General features: G+C 37.8%; 1 protein-coding gene across 1 annotated transcript in view; it reads left to right on the top strand.

Annotated features, from left to right (window-relative positions):
- The window catches only part of LOC141004802 (adhesion G protein-coupled receptor D2), an 89166-nt gene that overhangs the window by 6201 nt on the left and 69648 nt on the right, over nucleotides 1-13317 (top strand). The window contains exons 9-19 of the mRNA XM_073476464.1: nucleotides 66-212; nucleotides 772-874; nucleotides 1533-1644; nucleotides 2122-2177; nucleotides 2530-2656; nucleotides 3117-3220; nucleotides 4503-4605; nucleotides 6352-6505; nucleotides 6962-7095; nucleotides 7448-7563; nucleotides 9413-9533. Coding sequence (XP_073332565.1) covers nucleotides 66-212; nucleotides 772-874; nucleotides 1533-1644; nucleotides 2122-2177; nucleotides 2530-2656; nucleotides 3117-3220; nucleotides 4503-4605; nucleotides 6352-6505; nucleotides 6962-7095; nucleotides 7448-7563; nucleotides 9413-9533 — 1277 coding nt within the window. The remainder of the gene's footprint in view (nucleotides 1-65; nucleotides 213-771; nucleotides 875-1532; nucleotides 1645-2121; nucleotides 2178-2529; nucleotides 2657-3116; nucleotides 3221-4502; nucleotides 4606-6351; nucleotides 6506-6961; nucleotides 7096-7447; nucleotides 7564-9412; nucleotides 9534-13317) is intronic.

Raw genomic sequence — 13317 nt, 5'->3', positions numbered from 1 at the left:
ATGGTTGCTTTTATTGTTAATTTGTCTCTATTTTTCTGGGTGTCCTCTGCGGTCTTTGTTGCCAGATGTGTACATAAAGTGGCAGAAGCTGTCTGAAAAGAGTTGTCGTCAGGTCTTCAAGCCATTTGCAGTCGGGTCTCTCACCGCCAGCAGCAGTGGTCAGGATGAATTGCTCATCCCTGACACTGAGCTCCAGAGGATCCACACACTGGGTAGGAAACACACGCACACACGAAAGGCACTTGTCCTAAAGGCCATTGAGACGGAAAAACATACAGTATGTTCTCACACACTCAATTTATAATTGCCATTTTTGGTACTGATTTATAGCCAGAATATTTCATGCCCTTATATTACACATCCTTCAAGTAGTTGTAGAGTAAGATATGGATCATAGTCACATTTAAATTGTATTTAATGCTAAAATAACTTTAATGAACTGAATAAATTCATGTTGAAGTCAATGCATTTTTTACTGTAGAGCTTATAGAGTTTTACCAGATGTTTCCAGAATAAGGAACTGTTGTTGGAACTACAAACTATAATCAAAATAAAAAAAAAAAAAAAGGCAAACATTCTGGGGACGGAACTTCAAGCAGACGGGTAAATAAAACTCCTCGTAACCAAGCGATGTGTTTGCATTAGGCAGCTATTGGGTGTGAAATTGGTGTTTAAAGTGCAACAATGTGCAAACGAAAGTGATGCTCAGCAAAATATTTTGTATTACCAAAGGCTAAAAAGAAAATCTTCTTTTTTTCTCTCTCTAACCAGGATATACAGAACTGATGTTTATTCATACCCATTACAGCCATCTGAGTGAGATTGTGTCTGAAGCCCAGGACCCTCCACTGAGTCACCAAGAGAAAGTTAAAAGGTTGACTGTTGTTTGCCTGTTGTTTTCTCTTAAATCTTGAGACCATTTTAAGTCCACTCATAAACACTGGTGACAAGTTTCAAAAGTGTATTTTATTCACATTATGAATATAAATAATAGCTCACCAGTTCTGGAAATGATACAAGCTTCCAGTCAGCAGAAACTTTGACTCGAGGTGCAGTAAAAATGGCCGGTAACAATAGCTATAATAAAGTCTATGCTAATGTGTTTCTCTTCTTTTCCATGAAGTGTCAAGTCCAGCACAAATTTTTAGATCTCATTTTAGGGGTTTCTCACTACACAAAGCATTGCCACCACAACCCACCATAGAATGTGGAAGCATCACTGCGTCTCGCCGTTCACCTACAAAATCAAAACTTTGCTCAAAATGAACACATTTTGACAAATATGTACTTTTAATGTATAATTTGGACAGATTGACAGCTCACCAAGGCTTTGTAAACAGCTTTGTCAACATGCACTTATTTTTATGCTAAAGTTAAAATAAAGAGTTGTTAGTGTTTGTTCTCGTCTCAACCAATTAAGGTGCAAGCTTTGGACAGTTTATACCAGTGGTTTGGATTTAAGCTTTTCATGCGTTTATGACCTTTTAGATTGTAAGACAGATGGAAGTTGTAACCCTTGTCTGCCTTCCCAGAATCCTCCCGGGTCACCTGGCCTCTGCTGTCATTTCTGCTACCATCCGTGATGCATCCAAAGCCCAAACCATCCCTGTGGCCGTCGAGTACACCCTTTCCTCATCACATGTGGTATAGTCTTTTGTACAGGGGGGTAATTGTTAAGCCCATGGCATTAATCAAATATATATTTTGGACATCATTAGACCAAATCCATTATGTTTGGAGCAGCTAGACAGCCCATTGACAGTGGAGTGAAAAAAAAAAAAGTAAATTATGTTTAATGATAACAATCTTATCAACTTGTTAGTATGGATACTTTTCAGAACTTTTTGAAAGTTTTGAAACATTAAGTTCTGGCTTGAAACTGAGATTCATGTTGATGACAGACATTTTATCAAAAAGAAGTAATTCTTTGGAAATAGCAGTTGAGTAATAGTCAAGTTCTTACCCTTTGATAAACTCACCAAATGCAATATGTTGCTACACAGATTTTGATCTCCTGGCCAGCAGCACATGGCTTTTGTCCATGTCTCTTTTGGCTTCTTAGAGTCCAAGGTAAATAGTCAGAGAAGGAAAACAAGTACAAGCATGTGTTTCTGTTTCTAGGTGGAGTATTCACAGCGTGTTACTCCTGTTTGTGCCTTTTGGAATTTCAGCTTGATGTAAGTTTGCCCAACAACACAGTAACATGAACAGCCCTGATAGTTTAATGTGTTGCTGCGATGAAGATTAAGGCAGTTAGGTAATGATGAAGAGGTGGTCTCTTATTGTGTAATCTAAATTAGGACATAATTCACTGTTTGATCCTGTATATCTGAATCTGGAACACAGTCAAATTTAATGAATGTACATATGATGTTACTCAATCCAAAATTAGATATCCTCAGACGGATAAATATGGTACTCATATATGTATATTTAATTCTTCATGTTTAAGAATAAATGTCTCCACTCTCTGGAACTAATTGATGAATTTGTGTTTGTGTGTGTATGTACTTGTGTATTGTGTTTTAGGCACAATCATACCAATAGCTGGTCCAGCGATGGTTGCAAGGTGACTTTTGCGGGTTCTGGTGTCACTTCCTGTCTATGTAACCACACCACCAACTTTGCGGTGCTGATGAATTACCTTGAGTCGAAGGTAACTTGTGAAATGTGTTGTGATGCACACATGCTAAATTAGACATTGCAAGATGAAAAATAGATATATTTAGATAATATTAGAAGTTATGTCATGTCGATCATATGTGATTAGTTGTTTTTGACATATATCTAAGTCAAAATTCTGCTAATGTGAAATCTAGATCCAGCTTTTGATCTTTGACCTCTAAACATAGGATTTGTAGTACACTATATTAACCAGCAGGCGTCACTCCCAGTGTGCCTATTCTTTTGACGAATGCATTGGTAAAACTGCTAAAACCATCAAGAGCACTGACAATTTTAAATTGTAAATTTTTAGGTATTTAGCTGTGAGGCTTCAATTTGGTGTCTTTGAGAAGACATGAGATGATTTAAGCCTGTGATGTTTTTACAATATTCTCCCCTCTTTCTCCTTTTCTCACTCTGCCCCACACAACTACCTTTCCCCTCTGTGTCAGTGGAGTCCTGAGCAAGAGCTCATTTTGACCAAGCTGACGTTCATTGGCTCCGGTGCGTCTCTGTGTGCGCTGGTGGTGACCTTAATGTTGTTCACTGTGCTGGAGTGAGTATCTGATTTTCATGTTCTGCTTACCTGCCACCATAGCTGCCTAATGTCTTTCTCTCTGGGCCAAATTAACAAGGGTTGAATTGACATCTACAGTGTATTTAAAGATACTAAAAACTAAAAATGCGGCTGATGTTTTGTATTTAAATCTGGCTATTTCTGTGCCAATGAGACTTGGGACTTGAGACTAAGATATATACACCACCGTCAGATCTACTCATAGTTTTGATGTCTCCCATACAAAAAGAGAGAGATATCTTATCGGCATTGTGTTGCTTCTGCTCTGTTCCTCAGGCTGCTGTGAGTATTGACTAGAGCTAATCCAGTAATTACCGTGGTCTACATGTGAGTCTACTCTGAAGGTTTATGGCGGTATCCTGCAGCCGTTAATTAACATTAGGGTCACTGAGGGATCACAGTTAGCTGGAGGAGAGCTGCCCTGACGATTTATGACTGTCCTGAAATCAGAGAGTGCAGCCATGCATTTCACACACATGCTGGCGCATGATGTACATGCATTTGTGTACTTAAATACACACACTTAACACACATAAAGTAGAGGTACACATGCCCATATATGCGTGCATAATCACACCATGGAATTATAGTGGTCACAGGCAGTGATGCGCTTGTGAAATTAGTCTAGATAGGCTGAACCTATTCAGGAGGTAATGAGAGGCTCTTCAGTTCATTTACCACTTTAAACCAGATTCATCTGTCTGTTGACGGGAAACTGAAATGGAAATATGTAATGTTTTTAAAGACAGTATATGTGTTTATCCCCAGGGATGGTGCAATGCAAGGCTATCTTGTACATATACCTCTTAGCATAGCATTCATTAGATACCAGCCAGCATTAAAATATATTGGAAAAGAACTTGGTGGTTGTGTGATATGTTAAAATCTTAGACACATCTTACCTTCATACCAACAATAGAAATAAATAAATGGTAAATAAAGATCTGGAGTCAGAGTCAGGCCATTTAATAGCCTTAGATATGAACTGATTTTTGTCACTCTAGTGATGGAAAGCCTATCCATCAGTCCAACACTTCGGTAAAGAATTAAATATCTTGACATCTGGTGGATGGATTGCTGTGATGTTTTTCTCTTGATTTCAGCCTCAAAAAGCTGCTTTCAATAACTTGTTTTTAAGTTTCTAGATAGATATTATTATTATTATTATTATTATTATTGTTATGGTCACTTTTAACCATATCCCATTTTAGTACAAGATCTGTATAAAAAAAATTTAAGTTATCCCTCTCTCTATTCATAGCATCCCCAAATCTGACAGGACGTCTATCCATAAGAACCTGTTCATCGCTCTGATCTGCGCCCAGGTGATACTGCTCTGCAGTGGCTCAGCCATTCACAATAAGGTAAAGGCAGGCAACAAAATATCCAACTTAGTTTACTAATGCAAGATTGAATGTTGTCATACCAAGTGGTAGACTGGAGACAAATAAAGGTGAATGACGGACGGTAAGACAGAAATTAATTTACTGATCATTGACAGATGCAGTATGTAGATTTGTGTCAAATTTTGCATGAAAATTATATTGAGTCAGAAGCTAAAAATGGGAGCAACTTAACTAATATACAAATACATGTTTTTCAAAGCAAAAAGTAGATAGTAGTTATAGTAGTTTTTTTTTTCACTTAAATAAACTCAAGTCAGATCAATCAAGATTTAAAAAATGGTTTATTAAAATTTAACAGTTAACCCACTGTGTTTTAATAGCTACCTTAATGAGACTTGAAATCCAAATCCATATGAGGGTCCCTAGCAAAACAAATAGTTTGGCATTGGTTGTTACATAAGTGGCCACTAATGTCATATCCATCAGCTAGAACACATGGTTCAGTCTCTCAGTAGTCACCGAATGGCATGTAGTTGGTTTGACCCTTGGTCTTTTGACCCCAGGTCATGTCAGGGTGGGCTTCACTCCTGGGGGCAGGTGATCGCTTGCTGGAAATTCATCACATGGATTCATATGTTTATATTTAGACTGACTGACCTTTTTTCAGATTTTAACAAGGTTTTTTACACATAGTTTTGGCCAATCCAGACCTAGCCTGGAGGGCTTCAGTGTTTTGCGAAGGATGTTTCAATAAGATATATTGTTGTTACTTGACATATCTTCAACCTCACACAATTCCACACAATTTCTTGTTTTTCATATATCTTAATCTATTGTCAGATAAGAATAAACACAATATATTTCTAGCACAGTTTATCCTGTCCAGTTTGTGTGCACTGTCTAATCTGTTACATTATGAATAGGATTTGGAGATTGAAATTTCCTTAACATAGAGTAATTTGTGCCTTTGGGATTGTAAATGGTGTAACTGGGTCATAGTGACCACTGCCACCTCATTTATCACCCAAAATATTGAACTGCCCTTCAACAATCCATAAACAACAATATATAGTTACTCAACCTCTGACATTATGTGTTTGTGTGTGTTTAAGGACACAAGTCTCTCCTCTAATCCAATCTGCAATAAGTTCCACTTCTAGCTGATTATTGTAGTGTCATATGAGTAATTTGTGGCATCTATGGATCTGATTCTTTCTAGTTTGTGGAGCCTGTATTTGTATTTCTGTGGTGGATTTCTGACATGTCTGTGAAGCGAAAACATCCTTTTAGTTGCCACAACTGTCCCTGTGCCGGCTCAAAATTGTATATTATTTTTGGTTGAAGACAATAGCCATGGTTTTTGGCAAAAATGGACCTGAAAACGACCTGTAGACAGTCATATCGACATCATACCAGCATTTCACTACAGTTTTAATGTCTGCATCTATAGAATATGTCACACAACAGGTGAAGGACAGTTTTTTCCTGTGCACTCTCTTTCTCTTTCTTTCCCTTTCCTGCTTTCTCACTCTTTCAACGGGGGTAGAGGAAAATCACTTCATCATATTTATTGATAATTATCAAAGGCAAACTCCATGTAAACAGATAGGGCAGGCAGGACCCGTGCTACAGCAGCAGCGCTGCCTATGTGGACACACGCACAAGTGAGCAGCAGCAACGCAGCCGCCACACACTACACAAGCATCCAGTGTGGCCAGCCTGTAACATGTATCTGTCTGAATGCCTGTGTTTGCATGTTGGTAGGTGGCATGTACACTTGTGGCGGCACTGCTCCATCTCTTCTTCATGGCAGCATTTACCTGGATGCTGGTGGAGGGTCTGCTGCTCTGGAGCAAGGTGGTCGCAGTCAACCTAAGCGAGGACCGACACATGAAGTATTACTATCTCATCGGCTGGGGTACAGTGGCTTAACAGTAACCAAATCACTCTTTCACACTTGTGCTCTGAATGTCCAGGATTTTGTTGTGAAGGATATAGTATATAATATGTATATATGTATATATATATATATATATATTTTTGCTAGTAATAGATATGCTCAAATTGTGGATGAGAACCCAACAGAGAGTCAGATTCCTTGTTTTTTTTTTTATTACATCTTCTTTTCTTTTTGATTGACAGAAATCAAATGATTTGCATTTTTGTATATACCATAGTTGTGGGAAGCATAGAATAATACTTTTATGAAAGATTTTTGCCTGATGTTTGTTACCATTTTTCATCACAGCAGTCCGTTGATGTAGATCCTCTCCTTCCTCTTCCTGATTATCTACTGTATGTCTTACTAATTTTTTTTCCCCTCTTTTATCCTCCTCCTTCACTGCTTTTCTTTTTTTCCCCTCCTACCCTCCAGGTCTGCCAGTGCTGATAGTCACCATTACGCTGGCATCAGCCTCAGGCAAATACTCAGCCGACGGCTACTGTTGGCTCAGTGTCCAGAATGGCATTATCTGGGGCTTCGCTGGGCCCGTCATCTTCATCATTATGGTCAGAAGATTAAATCCTAATCATATCATGTTGTCTTTTTGGATTTGAACAGTTACAATACAAAATACAAGATGCATTCTGCCATTTTGTACTTCATTTTAAAAAAAAATCAGTGGTTAAGTACAACTGTCACTTTTTCCTTAATGTTACATTTTATCTCTCACAATCTCCTACCGATAGATATATCAACACGTATATTTCTCCATCTTATCTTTTTGTTTCTCTGTGTTTTAATTTATATTTTATTTACTCTCACATCTCGGTGCGCCTCTTCTGTGCTCACCTCTCTGTGACTTTGCCTTCACCTCCTCTGATTTCTGTATTCCTTCTTTTTTATTTTTATTTTTTACAGGTGAATATCATGGTACTGACCAGGGTTGTGGTCATCACCATCTCCACTGCAAAGAGAAGGTCCATCATGTTGGCCATGGGCACCAGTCCTGCGGAACAAGCCTATGAGCAAATAAGGTACAAGCCACAAGGAGGCACCATTTGTCCTCTTTTTTAAGATTATTCACCCAGACTACAGGCCTCGGAGCAGACAACCTGTAGTCACTGGTCGTCAAATAAAAAGCAGCTGGAAGATTTAATATTGGATTTCTCATTTTACAACATTAAGCCTCATTTCTCAAAAAAAATATAGGAATACGTATTGAATGGATTGGATTAGTGTTTCTAAACAGTCTTCAAACTCCAACCACTTGTTTGTGTCTTTGCATCCTTCAGTGTTGACAAGATACACAAATTATTCAGATAGGAGGTTTCTGATGCCAGTATGAGCTTATTTGAATTTAAAAGCTGTTATTGACCTGCCATGTTGTTTAGTTCAGGTGTATTGACACAGTAGATTATTTCTGACTAAGACTGCATAAATGCCATAGAATTCATCAAAACAGTTAATATGTGTTATCCTTACTCTTAAATACATGCAGTTTTAGGATTGTTTGATTTAAATTATATTATGACTGTCAGTAATAGAAGCAGGGACAGTAGTATTTCTAGTGATATTAATATTATTGATTATTAAGATTATGAATACATTTTTGGTTGAATTTCTCTGTAAAATCTCATCTCTCAGCAGCTGTACTCTGAAATAAGCAGCACTTTGCAGTACTGTCCTTTAAGAAAATGTTATTGATCAGACCTTAATTGACATTGATTTTCCAAAATGATCTCTAATATATTTGGATGGAGGAATTTCTTATGCAAGAATATCTACATATTTATTTTTTATTTAATACAAATTATTTAATCATCTCAAGCTTGTTGCTGCCTTGGGTTGAAGGATAATGGCAACAATATAACAATATAAAACTGCAATATTTGGGGGTTTTGAACTATACAATGACATGAAATAAAAAAAAAGATTTTGTAAAGGTCAGTATGCTTTCTATGAATCCTAACCATTTGTTTGCTTGTTGTATTTTTTTTTTTATAAGAGGCTTGTGATTGGTCATTTGCAGTGCTTCCAGAGTAACCAAAATGTAATTTCAACACAGCCTAAATAACTGCATGATTTTTATCTGATAGCCTACACCTTCATGACAAATGTAACTCCTTTTGATAAAATGTACTGTGGCTAAACTTGCTTTTATTACATTGCAATTTTATGAAACAATATCTTGTTAAGCCCCCCTGCTGATGTCATTTTCTTTTGCTTCCTTTTTTGGCACTGGTGTCCGTTCATCAGAGTGCGCTCCTGCTGTGTGTGATCCAGTAGATTTCTCCCAGCAGGGGCTGTATATGATCCTATCAGTGAAAATCATGTTAAAGTGTATATTTTTTTTTCAGTACCTCTGCCCACCGGGGCTCACAGTAGGTGCTTTATGAAGGTTTTAAAAGCAGGCCTTGAACTGTTTGGCACCCCTGGGTGGCAGCCGTCGCGGAAACTCAAACACATTCCTCCGCTGAGTAAACTAGGGCTCGCCGCCTGCCATGTCACACACACATGAACACACACACACAGCTGGTGCGGTTTGGTGGTCACCTGAGCAGGAAGATAATTCCACTCTAAACAGAATTAAGGCAGATTTAAGGTGGGAAGTTGTCACCCCATGAGCTTTCCCAGCCGCAGTGTTGTATATGGAATAACCAGTCTGCCAAAGCCGCCCAGTTTTGTTCTAAAAGAACTGAGAAGTTGAGAAACTCAGAATTAAGCACGGGATGATCAGGAAGGAAGGAGGATTTTTAAGGGAATACTTTAAATATTGTTATCTGGTCAGGTGTAAGTTCAGCTCTGTCAGCCAGTCAACCAGTTTGAGTCTTTATGGCGTGTGCACGTGTGCTTTATTATAATTTTGTTTGCATATTTGTACAGGGCTGCAGTGAAAGCAGTGTTGGTGTTGCTGCCCATCCTCGGATTGACATGGCTTTGTGGCGTATTGGTGCCTTTCTCCATTGTCATGGCCTACATCTTCATCCTCCTTAACTCCTTGCAGGTACATACTTTCATAGATGTTGCTATCATTAACTGTTGATCTTGAAACTTGATGATAAAATAAACAACCTTGAAAAATTAGATTGCCCCATTACGAAAAGGTTTAAATAAAATAAAATATATATATATATATATGTAATATATAACACATAGGACACAATCTGTGATCGAAATTTAAACATTAGGGTGATATATACTGTATATACTATATTTATTTAGATAGTCAAAAATGACTGACTGGGCTTTTGAAATACAGGAATCCAAGCATGATGTGCTATTATTTCGCGAAACACAACTCAAACATTCCTTCCTAAATATTCTTTAAAAATATCCATCCATCTGTTGAAATAAAGTAGAAAATATGTAAGACGAAATAATTCCACAGCTAAAACTTAAACTTAAAACTTAAAAAAATGTTTATAGACTTTAAACTGCTTCTTTTGTCTTCAATGAGAAACAGAAAGGTTTTCCATTATACATTGTAATTCTGCCCTTCTCTCTTGGTTAGGGTACACAGACTGTCAAGGTTTTTATTTGTCAGTGACAAGGCTGAAGCAGGGAAGGGAAAAAAAGAGCCTTGGTCTGGCTTGTGTTAAGCAGGTGCTTCATTTTAACAAAGGAAGGCGATTTGAATTGTTTGTTTGATTATTTCTGCTGTATTTATTCAGAGGTCAGCATTATGGATGTTGTTTGTGGCTTATCAGCGTTGATTTCATGCTTTTACTGCTGAAATTCAACTAGTCGTTTTGTCATAAGTGCCTGTGAGCATCACAGCCTGTGTTTGAAAATGGTCACAACTTTGAGAAATATTGGTTTTCACATGGAAAAAGAGTAATACCTGTGTAGCCTCATTACCCACTGCACTGCAGTGATGAGGTAGAAGGTGAGGGGGAAATCATGTAATTCTCTCACTGCAGCAGGAGCCCCATGTTACCCAGCTTCCCCAGCATGTCCAGATCCACCGCTGCGATTTGTAGTCGTCTTTTAATCTGCTGTATCTTTAATTGAGCTGTATATTTAACGAGAAAATCAATAGAGGTTTTAGCTGCAGTCTGATCATTAAGCAAGCTCTTCGGTGTTTCCGCCTCATATCTAATTAGATTTTTTTCCATGTCAACAGTAATTAATATGGAAGGTTTTTCTTGGCTCTTATTATACGACATCACAGCTTCACATGTTAACACTTTATATGGATTTCTATTTTGTTTCATGCATCGGTCCGTCTGTCTTTCTCTGTTCACTCAGCTGTCCTCCCGTCTTTCAGCAGTCTTTGTTTGTCTATCTGTCTCCCTCTCTTGGTCTGTTACCTGTCTGTTCACCTATATTTCTGCTAGGGCTGGGCGATATATTAATGTTATATTATCGTGATGTGAGACTATATATTGTCTGAGATTTTGGATATCATCATATCACAATATGACATACAGTAAATGTCTTCTTTCCCTGGTTTTAAAGGCTGCATTACAATAAAATTGTTGTTATTTCCTGAACTTACCAGACTGTTTTCAGTTAAAACAAAAACAAAAACAAAAAAACTAATTGGGTTTAACTTTTGTGAAAGTACCAATAGTCATCCATACAATATTATTATAATATTTATATGGAGGTATTTGGTTAAAATATTTCAATATTTGATTTTGTCACCCAGTCCTAGCATTTATCAACTGCTTTTGAGGAGATTTCAAAATATTGAGATACATATTGTGTATTATTTTTAAGGCCATATTGCCCAGTCCTATTTCCTGCCAATCAATCAACAAACCGATTAAAAAAATAAATAAATAAATACCAACACCTTGCTATGTGCTACCTCTTGTACATGCAACCCTCAGTGCTTATTCCATCCGTTGATCATGAATGCTGCACAGGTCAAGAAAGTTTCTTTAAAATCCTTATATAAATAGAATAACCTAGACAATTCAACATGTGCTTTATATGCGTTTCTGTTTATGTGTGTTGATGGGGTTTCTCGGAAGCTGTACAAGGTCCCTGGTGATATCCAGCGGTGCTGGCATAATAGAGCTACATAGAGTGTCTTTGATAAGTCTCAACAGGTCAAGACACAACAGCAACCCTACCAGGCTCCAAGCTGCTCTAATGTCACACTCTGTTGACCCCACTGCTCTGTGGTCTGCATGGGGCATAGTTATACTTAAAGGGGTAAAGCTCAAAATCCTGTGTGTTTTGAGAGAATTGTCCACTCAGTCAAATACTTTTAATCTTTATATTGGCAATACCAAAAAAAAAAGTATACAATTTAGGACCATCAATCAATTAAAATATTTAATCATGATTAATTGCATGATTGTCCATAATTAACTCGTGATTAATCACAAATAAGTCACACCTTTTTTATCTGTCCTAAATGTACCTTAAAGATTTTAATCCACTTATCAACATGGGAGTGGACAAATATGCTTACTTTATGCAAATGTATGTTTATTGTTATTGCAACAATCCAAAACAATGACAAATACTGTCCAGGATATCCTCCAGAATAACCTCAAATGTACTGTATGCTCAAAGAATATGCGGAAAGCATAACATGGCAAACTCAAGCCCACCAAGCAACAACAGATGGGCATATTGACCTGAATGTAACATTCCTTAGTAATACTAACACAATGTAGTGTCCAACTTTACACTTGTAAAGGTCAACTAAACAGTGTTAATCAGCCTGCAAGCTGTAGCGACCCATTTAGCTATCGCTGTTGAAAGCTTGTCGCATGTAGAGTTGTCCAGGCGTCTCTGTTGCAAACTATTCACTGTGGTCTGCCTTTGGCAAGGGGGAGGACGGCTCTCTGCATCAGCTGTGTGCTTGGCCAACAAGTGGTATTTGAGACTCAACGTTCTCCGGTGGTAACTCAGTTCACATTGACAGTAAATGCAAATAACTTTGTGCTTGTCAAGAGAACCATCTGGCAGGGCTTTGAAGCTGTACTTGCCATTCAACAGACCTCTTTCTTTATCCATTTCTGCTCAAGGATGTTTGTTTCTGCTGCCATCCACAACGTTACTGCTGCATCGCTTCCTGATTTCCCAAACTATGGAGCGGGCCGAGGGTCATAAAGTGCGTGCATTAATCGAGCATCAAAAATGTAAGGGGAATTTGCATTGACGCATTATTATTGCATTAACTTTGACAGCCCTAATAAAATTAGTAGTAATACCCATACTACTACTACTTGCAGTGGGGCTCTTTTCTTTGCCTGTTAGTTATGATAGTGACAGAATATCTTCTAATTAAGTGAGTGAGGACATTTTCCAATGAAAAGATCTACCAGACACCTGCTGTAGCAGGCAATTTTGTTCAACAGATAACACACCTAAAAGATCTGTGCTGTTCTTGTTTGCTTTTATATGTCCCACATTGATAAAATAAACTCAGAAAACCTCGGCAGGAAAGGAAACATTCCATAGTTTTAAGTTTTGCTGACAGCATAACTCTGGGGATGGGATTTTGATCTGTCAACTGCATGGTCAGTCAGCTCACCACTGTAGTCCAAACTGAAACATCTTGACCAGCACGTCAAACAAAAATTAGCTTGATGAATTGACAGACAATATTCATGGCTCCCAGTGGATGTATTTTAATGACTTTGCTTTAGCACCACCAGCAGGTGGACATGTCCTGTTCAGATTGAAATGTCTCAACAACTCAAGAATAATGAAATTCCCATCAGCCTCAGTTGTACTTTGTGGTTAGTGCTGATCAGTAAATGTTGGTATGGCAACACGCTAGGCTTAGATGGTTTACATGGTACATACTAAACATTTGGTTTCCA

This window comes from Pagrus major, chromosome 11 (assembly GCF_040436345.1).
Source record: "Pagrus major chromosome 11, Pma_NU_1.0".
NCBI lineage: Eukaryota > Metazoa > Chordata > Actinopteri > Spariformes > Sparidae > Pagrus > Pagrus major.
The sequence above is the reverse complement of the archived record's forward strand: the minus strand, read 5'-3'. Positions and strand labels throughout refer to the sequence as shown.